General features: G+C 45.1%; 1 protein-coding gene across 1 annotated transcript; it reads right to left on the reverse strand.

Moving 5' to 3' along the window:
* Positions 1-1186: 1186 nt before the first annotated feature.
* guca1b (guanylate cyclase activator 1B) lies at positions 1187-11780 on the reverse strand. The gene is made up of 4 exons (XM_078242250.1): positions 11583-11780; positions 9722-9871; positions 9527-9641; positions 1187-1997 (listed from the first exon to the last, which is right to left on the reverse strand). Exons 1-4 carry the CDS (start codon positions 11778-11780, stop codon positions 1870-1872), a joined length of 591 nt encoding a protein of 196 aa, XP_078098376.1. The 3' UTR covers positions 1187-1869.
* Positions 11781-12138: the final 358 nt, after the last annotated feature.

A 12138-nucleotide genomic window follows, 5' to 3' on the forward strand; every position in this document is an offset into this window, starting at 1 on the left:
AAGGAAATCTGCCATCCTTGCCTGGTCTGGCCTACATGTAAACCCAGACCCACAGCAATGAGTTCCCCTCTGAAATGGCCTTGTCATTCAGTTGTGAATGGGCTCATCACCACCTTCTCAAGGATGGTTGGGGATGGGCAACAAATGCTGGCCTCGCCAGCAATGCCCACATCTCAAGAAAAGGACAAAGAAAAAAGATGAGCAGGCATTGACTTGCGAAATGGAAGGGCAAAGAGATTTGAGCTCATGAGTGTGCATATGTATGAAACATAATCAGGAAAAGTTACACAATACCATCTCAAGCCGAATTCAAAAGTGAGAAGGGACACTTCAGGTAGACAAAGCCTTGGACAGCCCCCACCTAGAGAACTGCAGTCAATCAATTTTAATCATCTCCACCAGGAAATATATATAGGCTTTGCGAGAAATACAGCACAGAGTCAGAGACCAGATTCGATTCCCAGCTTGGGTCACTGCCTGTGCAGAGTCCACACATTCTCCTCATGTCTGCATGCGTTTCCTCCAGGTGCTCAGGTTTCCTCCAACAGTCTGAAAGACGGGCTGGTTAGGCGCATAGGCCATGCTAAATTCTCCCTCAGTGTCCCCGAACAGGCGCCGGAGTGTGGCGACGAGGGGATTTTCACAGTAACTTCATTGCAGTGTTAATGTAAACCTACTTGTGACATTAAGAAATAAACTTTAAAAAGAACGAGGATCAAATTATGAGGTCAGGTTGCATAATCTTCCTTTGTATTCCCTTGAGTTTTGAAGAATAAGGTGTTTAAGATGGTAAAGGAATTCAATATGGTTGTATGGATAAACTATTTCTTCTGGTGGTACAAGCCAAAACAAGAAGGTATCATAATTTTATAGCCAGGCCATTTAGGAGAGAAATCAGAAAATAGTTTTTTTCACACAAATGAATAACAGAAATTAAGAACCAACTTTCCCAAAAAACTGTGGGTACTGGGTCAATTGAATCTGTTGAGATGGTTGATAAATTTTTGTTAGGTAAGGATATCAAGGGATATGGAACAAAAGGTCTTGGAGTTAAGATACTGATTTTAAGATTTGAATGCTGGAATAGGCTGACTGACTTCTCCTGTCCCTATGTGCTCCTGAAGTCACACACATCAACTGTAAATTCTAATATTGTACTAAAGATATTGTTCATTTATCAATACAAAGTGTTATATGTATTTATTTTGTAAACAAATGTACATACTTATTCACAAAACCTTCACAACTCCATCCAATTCAATATTGTGGAACCACAACTGCAACTGATGTAGTCTCTCAGGAAGGTTGAAAAAGAATGTTAATTTATTTCCTTACCATTCATATTGAATATAGGTTAATTTCTCTTCATTTCCATTTCAGATGCAAAATATACTCTTCAAAAGTACATCAAGGGATTGATCAGAAGCCTCTTTCCTTTAACCGTTCCAGTATCTTGGTTCAGTTCAGGATTTTTCAAGTTTTAAGATACTAAATTTTTTTAAACTCCCAAAAAGTCAAATAAAACCAATCAGTATGGTATGAAGATAATAATCAGCAGTTAACTGGACCAAATTTGGATGACTGAACATATGTGATAGAGTTAAGGGACCAAATCCTTGTAAAAAGGCCACATACATGAAAGATATACAAACGAACTGGAAGTGTTTGCAGAATAAAACTTGTTAACTTTTTTTGGCTTGGCCCTCCTAATCACAACATTTTCTATGGGGAAATGGTAATGATATATTTTTTGTGTTTTAAGAGTACAGTAGATATGAGGATGTAATGTTATACATTTGTCTGTACCTTTTAGTCTCTTGCATGTTATTATTTACAAATGTATTCAATTATGGAGATTGTATCGCACGTTTAAAATAAAGCGCTTTTGCGTCTCTGGTCAGTCATCCAGCTGCCTGGATTCACATCCATCTGCAGCATTTTCATCACCCACTTGTCCCTTCGTGCTCCATCAATAAATTCATCCAAGGACAAGTGCCCTGTAAAAATGAAAAGTATCATTGAATCGACAAACAATACAGGCAAACACAGAAGATACTTAAATGATTACATTTTAAAAAGTGATATTGATTTGTGGATTATGCGCTGTCACATTTATTTACCTATCAAAGAGCCCTTACAGTGCAGAAGGAGGCCATTCGGTCCATCGAGTCTGCACCAACCCTCTATCATAGCTGGAAAAAAAGATTTTTCGTTGAAGTTTTTCATCTTGCACTCATCAGAAAATTTGCAAGAATGCAATGTGAGAGAAATCAATAAATTTATACTGAATGAGAAAAGATTATTGATTGTCAACCAATCAGAGTCCACTTGCCAACCAATCAGTACTCTTTTCTCACACAGTATAAATATGCCGATATCCCTTACATTGTATTCTTGCAAATGTTCTGATGATTGTAAGATGGAAAACTTGGAATTTTACTGACACGCCTGCCCCGATTCCTGGGCGGGCGAGACTCACAGAACGGAATTCTCCTTTGGCCTCGGGCGAGATCTCACAAGCCTCGGGTGGGCGAGGTGGTAAAATTCTGGCAAATGTCTCTTTTATCAGCAATATTCAAACTCTGTACTATCAAGTGACTATTTATCTATATCATCTTATTTTTTCTATGCATGTCCATCCCTTATTTTGGCACCAGTATTCTTACAGTCCTTAAACTTGCACCATACAAGAATTTCCCTGTCATCTCTCACACAATCACACTGCAGCGACACACTTCGTCCACTAGATAGAGCTTCAAAAAGCTTCAGTTCTGCAGATTTTGGGAATTCTTTTAGTAACCGTGTACTATTTTAAGATAAGTTAGCTCCAACATTTACTTTTCTCTTTACACTAATTTTATTTTTTTCCCTCATTTTTAAGATTTGTCATCTTTAGACCTCCTTCCCCCTCTAACATTCAAAATACAATCCGTCCTCTACTTCCTTCAGGCAGCCTCCTCTTCACCTGAGATGTCAAGATATCGCTTTTCCATATTCATATTCTTAATTGTATAATATTTAAAAATATTTGTCTTCCAGCCATTCTCATCCCACCCCTTTGGTTTCGAAGATTTGGGAAAGTTTCTAAAAAGAGTAAGTTGTAGAAACAACAAGGAAACAGGCTATTTTCGACCTGATAATGTGTGATCAGACAGGATTATTGAATGATCTCATTGCAACGGATCCTCTAGGCAAGAATGATCATAACATGGTAGAATTCACATTCAGTTTGAAGAGAAAACCTTGGATTTGAAACTGTTTCAAACTTAAATAAAGATAATTACAAAGTTATTACGACAGAGTTGGTTACAGTGGACTGGGAAAATAGGTTAAAAGATGAGAAGGCAGATAGACAGCAGCAGACATTTAAGGAACTATTTAATAACTCTCAACTAATATATATTCCTTGAGAAAGAATGACGCTACCAGAAGGATAGAGCATCCATGGCTAACTAAGGAAGTTACGGATGGTATCAAATTGAAAGAAAATGCATACAGTGCAAGTGGTAGACAAGAAGATTGGTATAACTTTAGAAACCAGCAAAGGACGACTATCAAAAAAAGGGAGAAATTGGAATACGAGAGTAAACTAGCAAGAATTATAAAAACAGGTGGTAAGAGCCTGTTATAATAGGAGAGTTTGGATGGCTCTGCCTCTCTTAGCAAATGAGTTATCCAGAAGGATTAAAACCACTTCTAACCATGGTACTGATTCTCCCCAATCCCCCACTGGATTCCGCCCCTTCTGACTAGACCCCAATGCCGACATTGTCCCCATCTTCTATCTGTCAACCCCCACGTCCCCAACTAACCTTCCACCCTGACAAACCCACTCCTTGACTACCCCTTCAGCAAATCCAACCCTCCAGGGAGGCACTGGCACAATGCTAATGTCACTGGACTAGTAACCCAGAGGCCCAGGCTAATGCTCAGGGACACGGATGTGAATCCACCATGATAGCTGGTGGAATTTAAATTCAGTTAATAACATCTGGAAGTAAAAACTAGCCTCAGTAATAGTGACCACATAAAGATTGTTGATTGCTAACCACTGTGCCACATGCCGCCCTCAATTTTTGATCTACAAGAGTGTCAAGAATTATGAGGGACAGGCAGGAAAGTGGAATTAAAGCCACAATCAGATCAAGCTTCATTTTATTGTATGGAGAAGCAGGCTAGAGGGGCCAAATGGCCTGCTGCTCCTATTTCTTACGATCTTAACCATTTTCTACCAATATTGCTTTCTGATATTCTTTGGTTATTGAAGGGTGCCAATGAATTCTAGTGGGCTGTGGATGTCAACATCTACTTGGTATTGATGACATTGATAAAATAATTTGGTACGTGCATGCTTTGGAAAAACCTTTATACAGAACTTTAACATAGAAAACACACCAAGATATTTAGTCGAGTAAGAAAGATGCTGAACCCAAGGGGGGGCAAACTGACCCTGCAAAGGACAGGGGGGTCAGGTTGGGTCCGCTCTGGGGGGCGGAGGACGCTGGATTGGGTTCACTCCAATGTGGAGGGAGGTGTTGAGCTGGGTCTGTTGGGGGAGGTATGGGGCAGGGTTTTCAGGTTGGGTCCACCTGGGGATGGCGGGGTTGGGGTTGGGTTGGGTCCGCTTCAGGGTGGGCTGTCTGGGGAGACGGGGGTGTACCTGGGCAAGTGTTGGGCGGGGTCTGTCAGAGAGGTGCAGGGTGGGGTTCAGGTCAGGTCGGCTCCAGGGTTGAGCTGGGTCTATTCTGGGGAGGTGCGGGACGTTGGGGAGCTCTGGTTAGCTCCAAGGGTGGGGAGCAGGGAGGGTGGTGTAGGGTTCGTTTCTCTCCAGAGGATGCGGGAGGGGGTGTCAGGTTTGTTCCTCTCCCGGGAGGGGGCTTTGGAGGGGAAAGGGAAAGGGGAAAGGGGATTGGGTTTGTTCCTCTCCAGGGAGGGTGTGTGCCTGGTTCATTCCTCTCCAGAGGAGGGGGGAATGGAGGGAAAAGGGGTGAAACGGGTGGGGATGGGTTTGTTCCTCTCCAGGGAGGGTGGGTGTCGGGTTCATTCCTTTCCAGTGATGCAGGGGGGATGTTCGGCTTGTTCCAGTCTATGGGGTATACAGAGCGGGCGGGTGGGGTTTGTTGGGTTTGTTCCAGTCTATGGGTTATACAGAGGGGGTGGGTGGGGTTTGTTCCACTCTGGGGGCGGGGGGGGGGGGGGGGGGAGGTGTGAATGTTGGGTTTGTTCTTCTCTAGGAGGGTGCGGGGGTTTGTCAGGTTCATTCCTCCTGCTGGGGTGTGGGGTGGGGGGGGGGGGGGCAGTTTGGGTAGGGTCATAGAAGCATAGAAACCCTACAGTACAGAAAGAGGCCATTCGGCCCATCGAGTCTGCACCGACCACAATCCCACCCAGGCCCTACCCCATATCCCGACATATTTACCCACTAATCCCTTTAACCTACACATCTCCGGACACTACGGGCAATTGTTAGCATGGCCAATCAACCTAACCCGCACGTCTTTGGACTGTGGGAGGAAACCGGAGCACCCGGAGGAAACCCATGCAGACACGAGGAAAATGTGCAAACTCCACACAGACAGTGACCCAAGCCGGGGATCGAACGCAAGTCCCTGGAGCTGTGAAGCAGCAGTGCTAACCACTGTGCGACCGGTCCTCAGAAGAATGGTGCAAGAGGTGTCAGCTTGGGTCTGCTCCAAGAGGTTTGCTCTGGTCTCTGGTGGGATATGCGGATGGAGTCTCTTAGGTCTCTGCTTTTGTGGGTGTCGGGGCGGGGTGGTCAGGCCTGCATGGGAGGTGATTCAGGGTGGGGGGTTGGGTTGGGTCGGCAGGGGGTGTGGAGTCACATTGGGGGGGGATTTAGGTCGGGGTCAGAGGTGTCAGGCAGGTGGACAATGGGTTATAGTCCAATGCAACCTGGAATTTAAAGGGATCTCATGGAGGTGTTTGGGGGCAGTGGGGTTAGGAATTCACTGGGTTTGTTTACTTGGGGTATGGAGGGGGAAAGGTGTCCCATGCAGGGCTCAGTTTGGGTGTTTAAAATAGTTACGCTGAAATTAGAAGTAGATTTTTTTTCTTCTAACTCTTTCAGAGTAAGTAACAGTGTAAAACTGACAGAACCATTGGAAGTTAGCAATTTAAATTGCTTTGTCGGATGGTCCCCAGTGCAGCGCAATTGCCCAGGGGAAGTTAGCGCTTCTAGATAATTGCCACCTAAATCCTTCCTGGGAACACCTGAGCGGGATCTTTGGGTACCACGCCTACCAAATCCGATGTTGAGGAGCTGGGAAGTTAGGGGCCATGGTAACAGGGTGCTTGGGAATCACAGTATGATCCGACAAAGTCAACATGATTTTGTGAAAGCAAAACTTTCTTTGACAAACCTTTTCAAGTTCTTGAGCATGTAACTAACAAGGCAGGGAAGGGGAACCAGTGGATGCAGTATATTTGGCTTTTCAGAAAGCATTCGATAAATAGTCATCCAGACAATAAATAGTCATCCAGATTAGGGCTCATGGGAATGGGGTTGATATATTGGCGCGGATTGAGGATTGGTTAACGAAGAGAAATTAGAGTGTAGGAATAAATGGATCATTTTCAGAATGATAGATAGTGGAGAATCGCCAGTATCAGTAATTGGTCTTCAGTTACTTGCAATCCATATCAATGGGGGGAATTTTACCATTTTGAGCCTAAATGCCGGATTTGGGCGTCAAATAGATCCGTGCCTGGAATCCTCTTTGCAGCGCGCCCATACACGTTTTGCCCGATCCGCGCTGTGGCCGGGGCTTAGCGCTGGCGGACCGATCGGATCTCTGAACTGCGCATGCGCAGTTCGAAAAAAATCTGACAGAGTGCGCCCGGGCGCGAAAGAAAAAGCTGAACGCGGAGAGAGCGGCTCTCTGACGTTCATCCTCTGGTCGTTGGGGAGGTGGGAGGGAGGGGGTGTGACCGATCATCCCCTTGAGGGGGTGGGAGGGGGTCTGACGTCTCACCCTCTGGTTGGGGGTGGGGGGGGTCGGCTGCCAGTCTGCGGCCGATCTCTCCTGCCGGAGTGGACGTGCGGCCATGCCATCCCACGAAACCTTCAGGATGAAGCGATTCCTCGCTAAGAAGATGAAGCAGAACCGGCCGATTCCAGATACACCATCACTGGTACACTACCAGCCACAGTCATCTCTCCCGCTCTCTTGCCCCTGCAGGGAAGAGTGATCTGTGGCTGGTAGTGTACCAGGAGGTGCCAGGAGGCATCGGCCACAGACTGGCAGCCGACCCCCCCCCCCGACCAGAGGATGAGACGTCTCACCCCCTCTCCTCCCGCCACCCCCCCCCCCCCAGGGGATGAGACATCACACCCCCTCCCCTCCCACTTCCCACCACCCCCCCCCCCAAGGGGATGAGACGTCACACCCCCCCTCCTCCTCCCACCCCCCTCCCGCCCCGACCAGAGGATGACCTGGGTCAGAGAGCCGTTGCAGTCTCTGACCCCGCTCTTCGGAGGCTGCAGCGGCGACTTCAGACTTTTATTTTGCAGGTCGGTTACAGCGCAGACGCAGATCGGGCCAGAAGACGGTAAAGTGGGATTTGGCGGTAGAGTTGGGCGTGCGGTTCATTAAGTCGATTTAAATGCATGAAAATGCATTTAAATCGTTGGGCCACCCGATTTAGGCGCGGTCCGAATCGGGTGTCGGTAAAGGCGCGATCTGCTCGGATTCGGGTGCAGATCGCGTTAAAGGCCCGACGCCCAACTTTACCACGATTTTGCGCCCGTTTTGGTAAAATTAGGCCCAATGTGTTTGATGAGGGGTCCAAATGTGACAAATTCAGGTTTGTTGATGATACAAGTGGGAAATTAAACTGCAAGATTTTATGAAGGGATATAGACTGGTTAAATAATGAGACAAATAGAGTCTAATGTGGGGATTTGAGATCCTCAGGCACGTTTCATAGAACATTTAACATGCAGGTATAGCAAGTAATTAGGAAGGCATGTGGTGTTATTCTTTATTGTAGAGGGGGTTGGAGAACCACATTTGGAGTACTGTTATACAGTTTTAGTCTTCTTATTATCGTCAGACCCCACTTGGAGTACTGTGCTCAGTTCTGGTCGCCTCATTACAGGAAGGATGTGGAAAAGATTGAAAGGGTGCAGAGGAGATTTGCAAGGACGTTGCCTGGATTGAGTGGCATGCCTTATGAGGATAGGCTGAGGGAGCTCGGTCTTTTCTCCTTGGAGAGACGTAGGATGAGAGGGGACCTAATAGAGGTATATAAGATGTTGAGAGGCATAGATCGGGTGGACTCTCAGAGGCTTTTTCCCAGGGTGGAAATGGCTGCTATGAGAGGACACAGGTTTAAGGTGCTGGGGGGTAGGTACAGGGGAAATGTTCGGGGGAAGTTTTTCACACAGAGGGTGGTGGGCGAGTGGAATCGGCTGCCGTCAGTGGTGGTGGAGGCAAACTCAATAGGGTCTTTTAAAAGACTCCTGGATGAGTACATGGGACTTAATAGGATGGAGGGTTATAGGTAGGCCTAAAAGGTAGGGATATGTTTGGCACAACTTGTGGGGCCGAAGGGCCTGTTTTCTGCTGTAGTTTTTCTATGTTTCTATGTTCTATGTTTCTAAATTGCCTTTAAGGGAATGCAACAAAGGTTCACAAAGCTGATTCCTCGGATGAGTGTGTTGCCCAATGAGGAGAGATTGAGTCAAGTGTATTTATATTCTATGGAATTTAGAAGAATGAGACAAGTCTAATCGAAATTATATAACTATCTCTTGACATGACAGGGTTGATGCTAAGCAGCTGTTTCCCCGGTTGAAGAGTTGAGGACAAGAAGCCAGCCTCAGGGTAAAGATTGAATATTGAGGACTGAGTTGAGGAAAAATTTATTCCGTCAGATAGAAGTGAAGCTGTGGAACTCTGTGAATACTAAGCCAGTGATTTTATTCAGGCGCACGGTGGCACAGTGGTTAGCACCGCTGGCTCATAGCACCAGGGACCCGGGTTCAATTCTCGCCTTGGGTTACTGTCTGTGTGGAGTCTGCACGTTCTCCCCGTGCCTGTGTGGGTTTCCTCCGAGTGGTCTGGTTTCCTCCCACAGTCCAAAGATGTGCTGCTTAGGTGCATTGGCCATGCTAAGTTCTCCCTCAGTGTACCCAACTGGCATTGGAGTGTGGCGGCTTGGGGATTTTCACAGTAACTTCATTGCAGTGTTGACGTAAGCCGAGCTGTGACTAATAAATAAACTTTGCTATTCAAGATTGAGATCTAGATTTTGGGCCATTAAGGGAAGCAAGTGATATGGAAGATTTGGAAAGTGGAGCTGATGTCATTCAGCTATGATCTAATCAAACGGCAGAGCGAGCTCTGTGGGCCTATTCCTGCTTCTGTTTATTACGTTCTTGTATAGATTGACCTTAATCTTTATCTATCCAACCACTCCTATGCTCCAGTCTGGTTCAGCCCGAGACAGTGACTAGGGATGGATGTAAATTCAATGGCAGAATCCTGGCAAATGTTACACTTACCATCTCCATTTTCATCCACTAACTGAAATATTCTATCTACAACTTCTTCTGGAGTCAAGAGGGGAACTCCATCTTCTGATTCTTGATGGCAAGCCTTCTTTAATCTGTAAATAGACTGTAAAGCGAGAGAAAATGTTAAAATCCTGGTATAAGGAACATGCCGACTCAAAGAAAAGAGATAAAATAGTCACTGACCTCCACGATCTCCAGCAGCTCTGTTTTATCAATACACCCGTTTCCATCTTTATCATAAACTTTGAAAGTCCATTTCAGTTTGTGCTCCAGATTGCCCCTCAGAACCAGATTGAGTGCTGCAACATATTCCAAGAAATCGATGGTGTTATCCTGGAAGAGAAACAAACTGCTGCCTGTTACTGACTAAATTAAATATCATCACTCTTTGATTAATTCATGTGTTGTGGGCATCGCTGGCTAGGCCAGCATCTCTTGCCCGTCCCTCATTTAATCCTGCAATAAGATTACAATGAATCCGGTTTCATATGTTGCATCCTTGACCACTGACTACATTTCTGTCGCGAGGACCAAATATTTCCCACAGGGGAACAATTAGAATGGAATGCAAATCAGAGGAATTCTTATTGCATTTGTCTATTATCCAACTGGCCATTTTTTAAAACAAAATTGAAACGTGAATTGATTCTAAATTTGCAATCTCTTCTCGTTAATTTCTTCAGTTCTGAATTTCTTTCAACTCCTAATAGAATGATATACAGTATTTTGGGTTAAATTCAGGTAGTGTGAGCAAGAAAGTCCCATTTTAGGAGTGACCAAATATCCACTAAAAGCCAATGTTGTGATTGAAAGTGCACTTTCAATAAGAGATGTTTAACTGCTGTCCCTGACCCCCTGCACTTTAGGAAGGATGTGAAGGCATTGGAGATAGGGCCGGAAAGATTCATGAGAATTAAATTCCTCATCTCTGGATCCAATTATGAAGAAAAAATGAAGAAGGTGGAACTGGTTTCCTTGAAGAAAGTTTTAAATTTATTTATTAGTGTCACAAGTAGGCTTACATTAACATTGCAATGAAGTTACTGTGAAAATCCCCTAGCCGTCAAACTCCAGCGCCTGTTTGGCTACACTGAGGAAGAATTTCTCAGTTAGGTGCCAGTGCACCTAACCAGCACCTCTTTCAGACTGTGGGAAGAAACCAGAGCAACTGGAGGAAACCCATGCAGACACGGGGAGAACGTACAGACTCCGCACGGTGATCCAACCCGGGAATCAAACCCAGGTCCCTGGCACTGTGAGGCAGGAGCGCTAACCACTGCACCACCATGTCACCCAAAAGACGGCTGAGAGGAGGTTTGATAGGGATATTCAAAATCATGAGGGAGCTGGACAGAGTGGATAGGGAGAAACTGTTCCTACTCATTTGAGGATCGAGATCGAGAAGGCACAGATTGAAAGTAATTGGCAAAAGAAGCAAAAACGATTTGAGAAAAACCTTTGACGCGCAGCGAGTGGTTAGGGTTAAGGTCTGGAATGCACTGCCTGAGGAGTGTGGTGCGGGCAGTTTCAATTGAAGCATTTAATAGGGAATTAGACTGTTATCTGAAAAAGAAGAATGTGTAGGGTTACGGGAATAAGGCGGGGGAATGGCACTAATTGAACTGCTCACTCGGAGAGCCAGTACAGAGAAAATGGGCCAAATGGTCTCCTTCTTCAATGTAACAACTCTGTGATTCTACAACCTCCCTCTGCCCCCACCCTCAATTCGCCCTCTCAGCTGATTCAACTAGAAGTGAGGGGACATTATATCAAAGACAAGATTAGTTTGAGAAACAAAATCGCTGTGCCCATTAATCTCATCTTTCTAACTACTTCACCTTTACATTACAGATTTAACATCTACAGGATGGAACAGACACGATGGGCTGAACAGCCTCCTTCTGTGCTATAACCATTCTATAATTCTATGAGCAAATGGAAAAGACCTCGATTTAATGTCTCACCATAAGCCAGGTTTGAAATTATGTATTACTAATCGGTTGCAGTTGGGAATAAAGGGAAACAAAAGCAAGCTCACACTCACCCCATTCTTATCAAATGCCCGAAACATGTTCTCTATGTATTCAGCTGCTTCTTCATTGTCCAAAACTCCAAAAAAGCGCTTAAATTCGTGAAAAAAAAGGGTTCCACTAGGACATTCAGTCACAAACTTCTTGTACAAGTCTTGGAGCTCAGCAACACCGATTTCACTTTTATTTTCTTCACTCGCCGCTTGCCCCATAACTGCAGAACTGGAATAATCTGCCAAAGACCTCAGCAGAATTGATCTGCCTCCCAGGGTGAGAACCCTCAGACCCTGGTCACCTTAACAGAGAGTGAACAATCTTCTCAAATCCCAAACTTCTGTTCTCAGTCAAACCTCAAGTGCACAAACAAGGGCTTCTTTGCCCTCTAAAGTCAAGTTGTGTTCGATAAATTCCTTGATTATCAACGAGGGCCAATTACTCTTCTACAGTTGGGTTCATGTCACCACGGTCACTTCAACCTTTAAAATAAGGAATTAGCCAGTATCCTAGAGCACAGAATCTTTATCAAACCTCACTTCAACAGCAACTTTGGTCTTCTGGAGTAGAGACACC

The sequence above is a fragment of the Mustelus asterias genome, chromosome 25 (genome assembly GCF_964213995.1).
Source record: "Mustelus asterias chromosome 25, sMusAst1.hap1.1, whole genome shotgun sequence".
Lineage (NCBI taxonomy): Eukaryota > Metazoa > Chordata > Chondrichthyes > Carcharhiniformes > Triakidae > Mustelus > Mustelus asterias.

What these genes read in the sequence shown, in the direction of transcription:
- guca1b (XM_078242250.1), bottom strand. Translation starts at nt 11,780, where the DNA reads ATGGGGCAAGCGGCGAGTGAAGAAAATAAAAGTGAAATCGGTGTTGCT. An exon ending in GGGCATTTGATAAGAATGGG is followed by an intron (nt 9,872 to 11,582) that starts GTGAGTGTGAGC and finishes TTTCTCTTCCAG; the next exon opens with GATAACACCATCGATTTCTT. An exon ending in AGTGGATGAAAATGGAGATG is followed by an intron (nt 1,998 to 9,526) that starts GTAAGTGTAACA and finishes TCATTTTTACAG; the next exon opens with GGCACTTGTCCTTGGATGAA.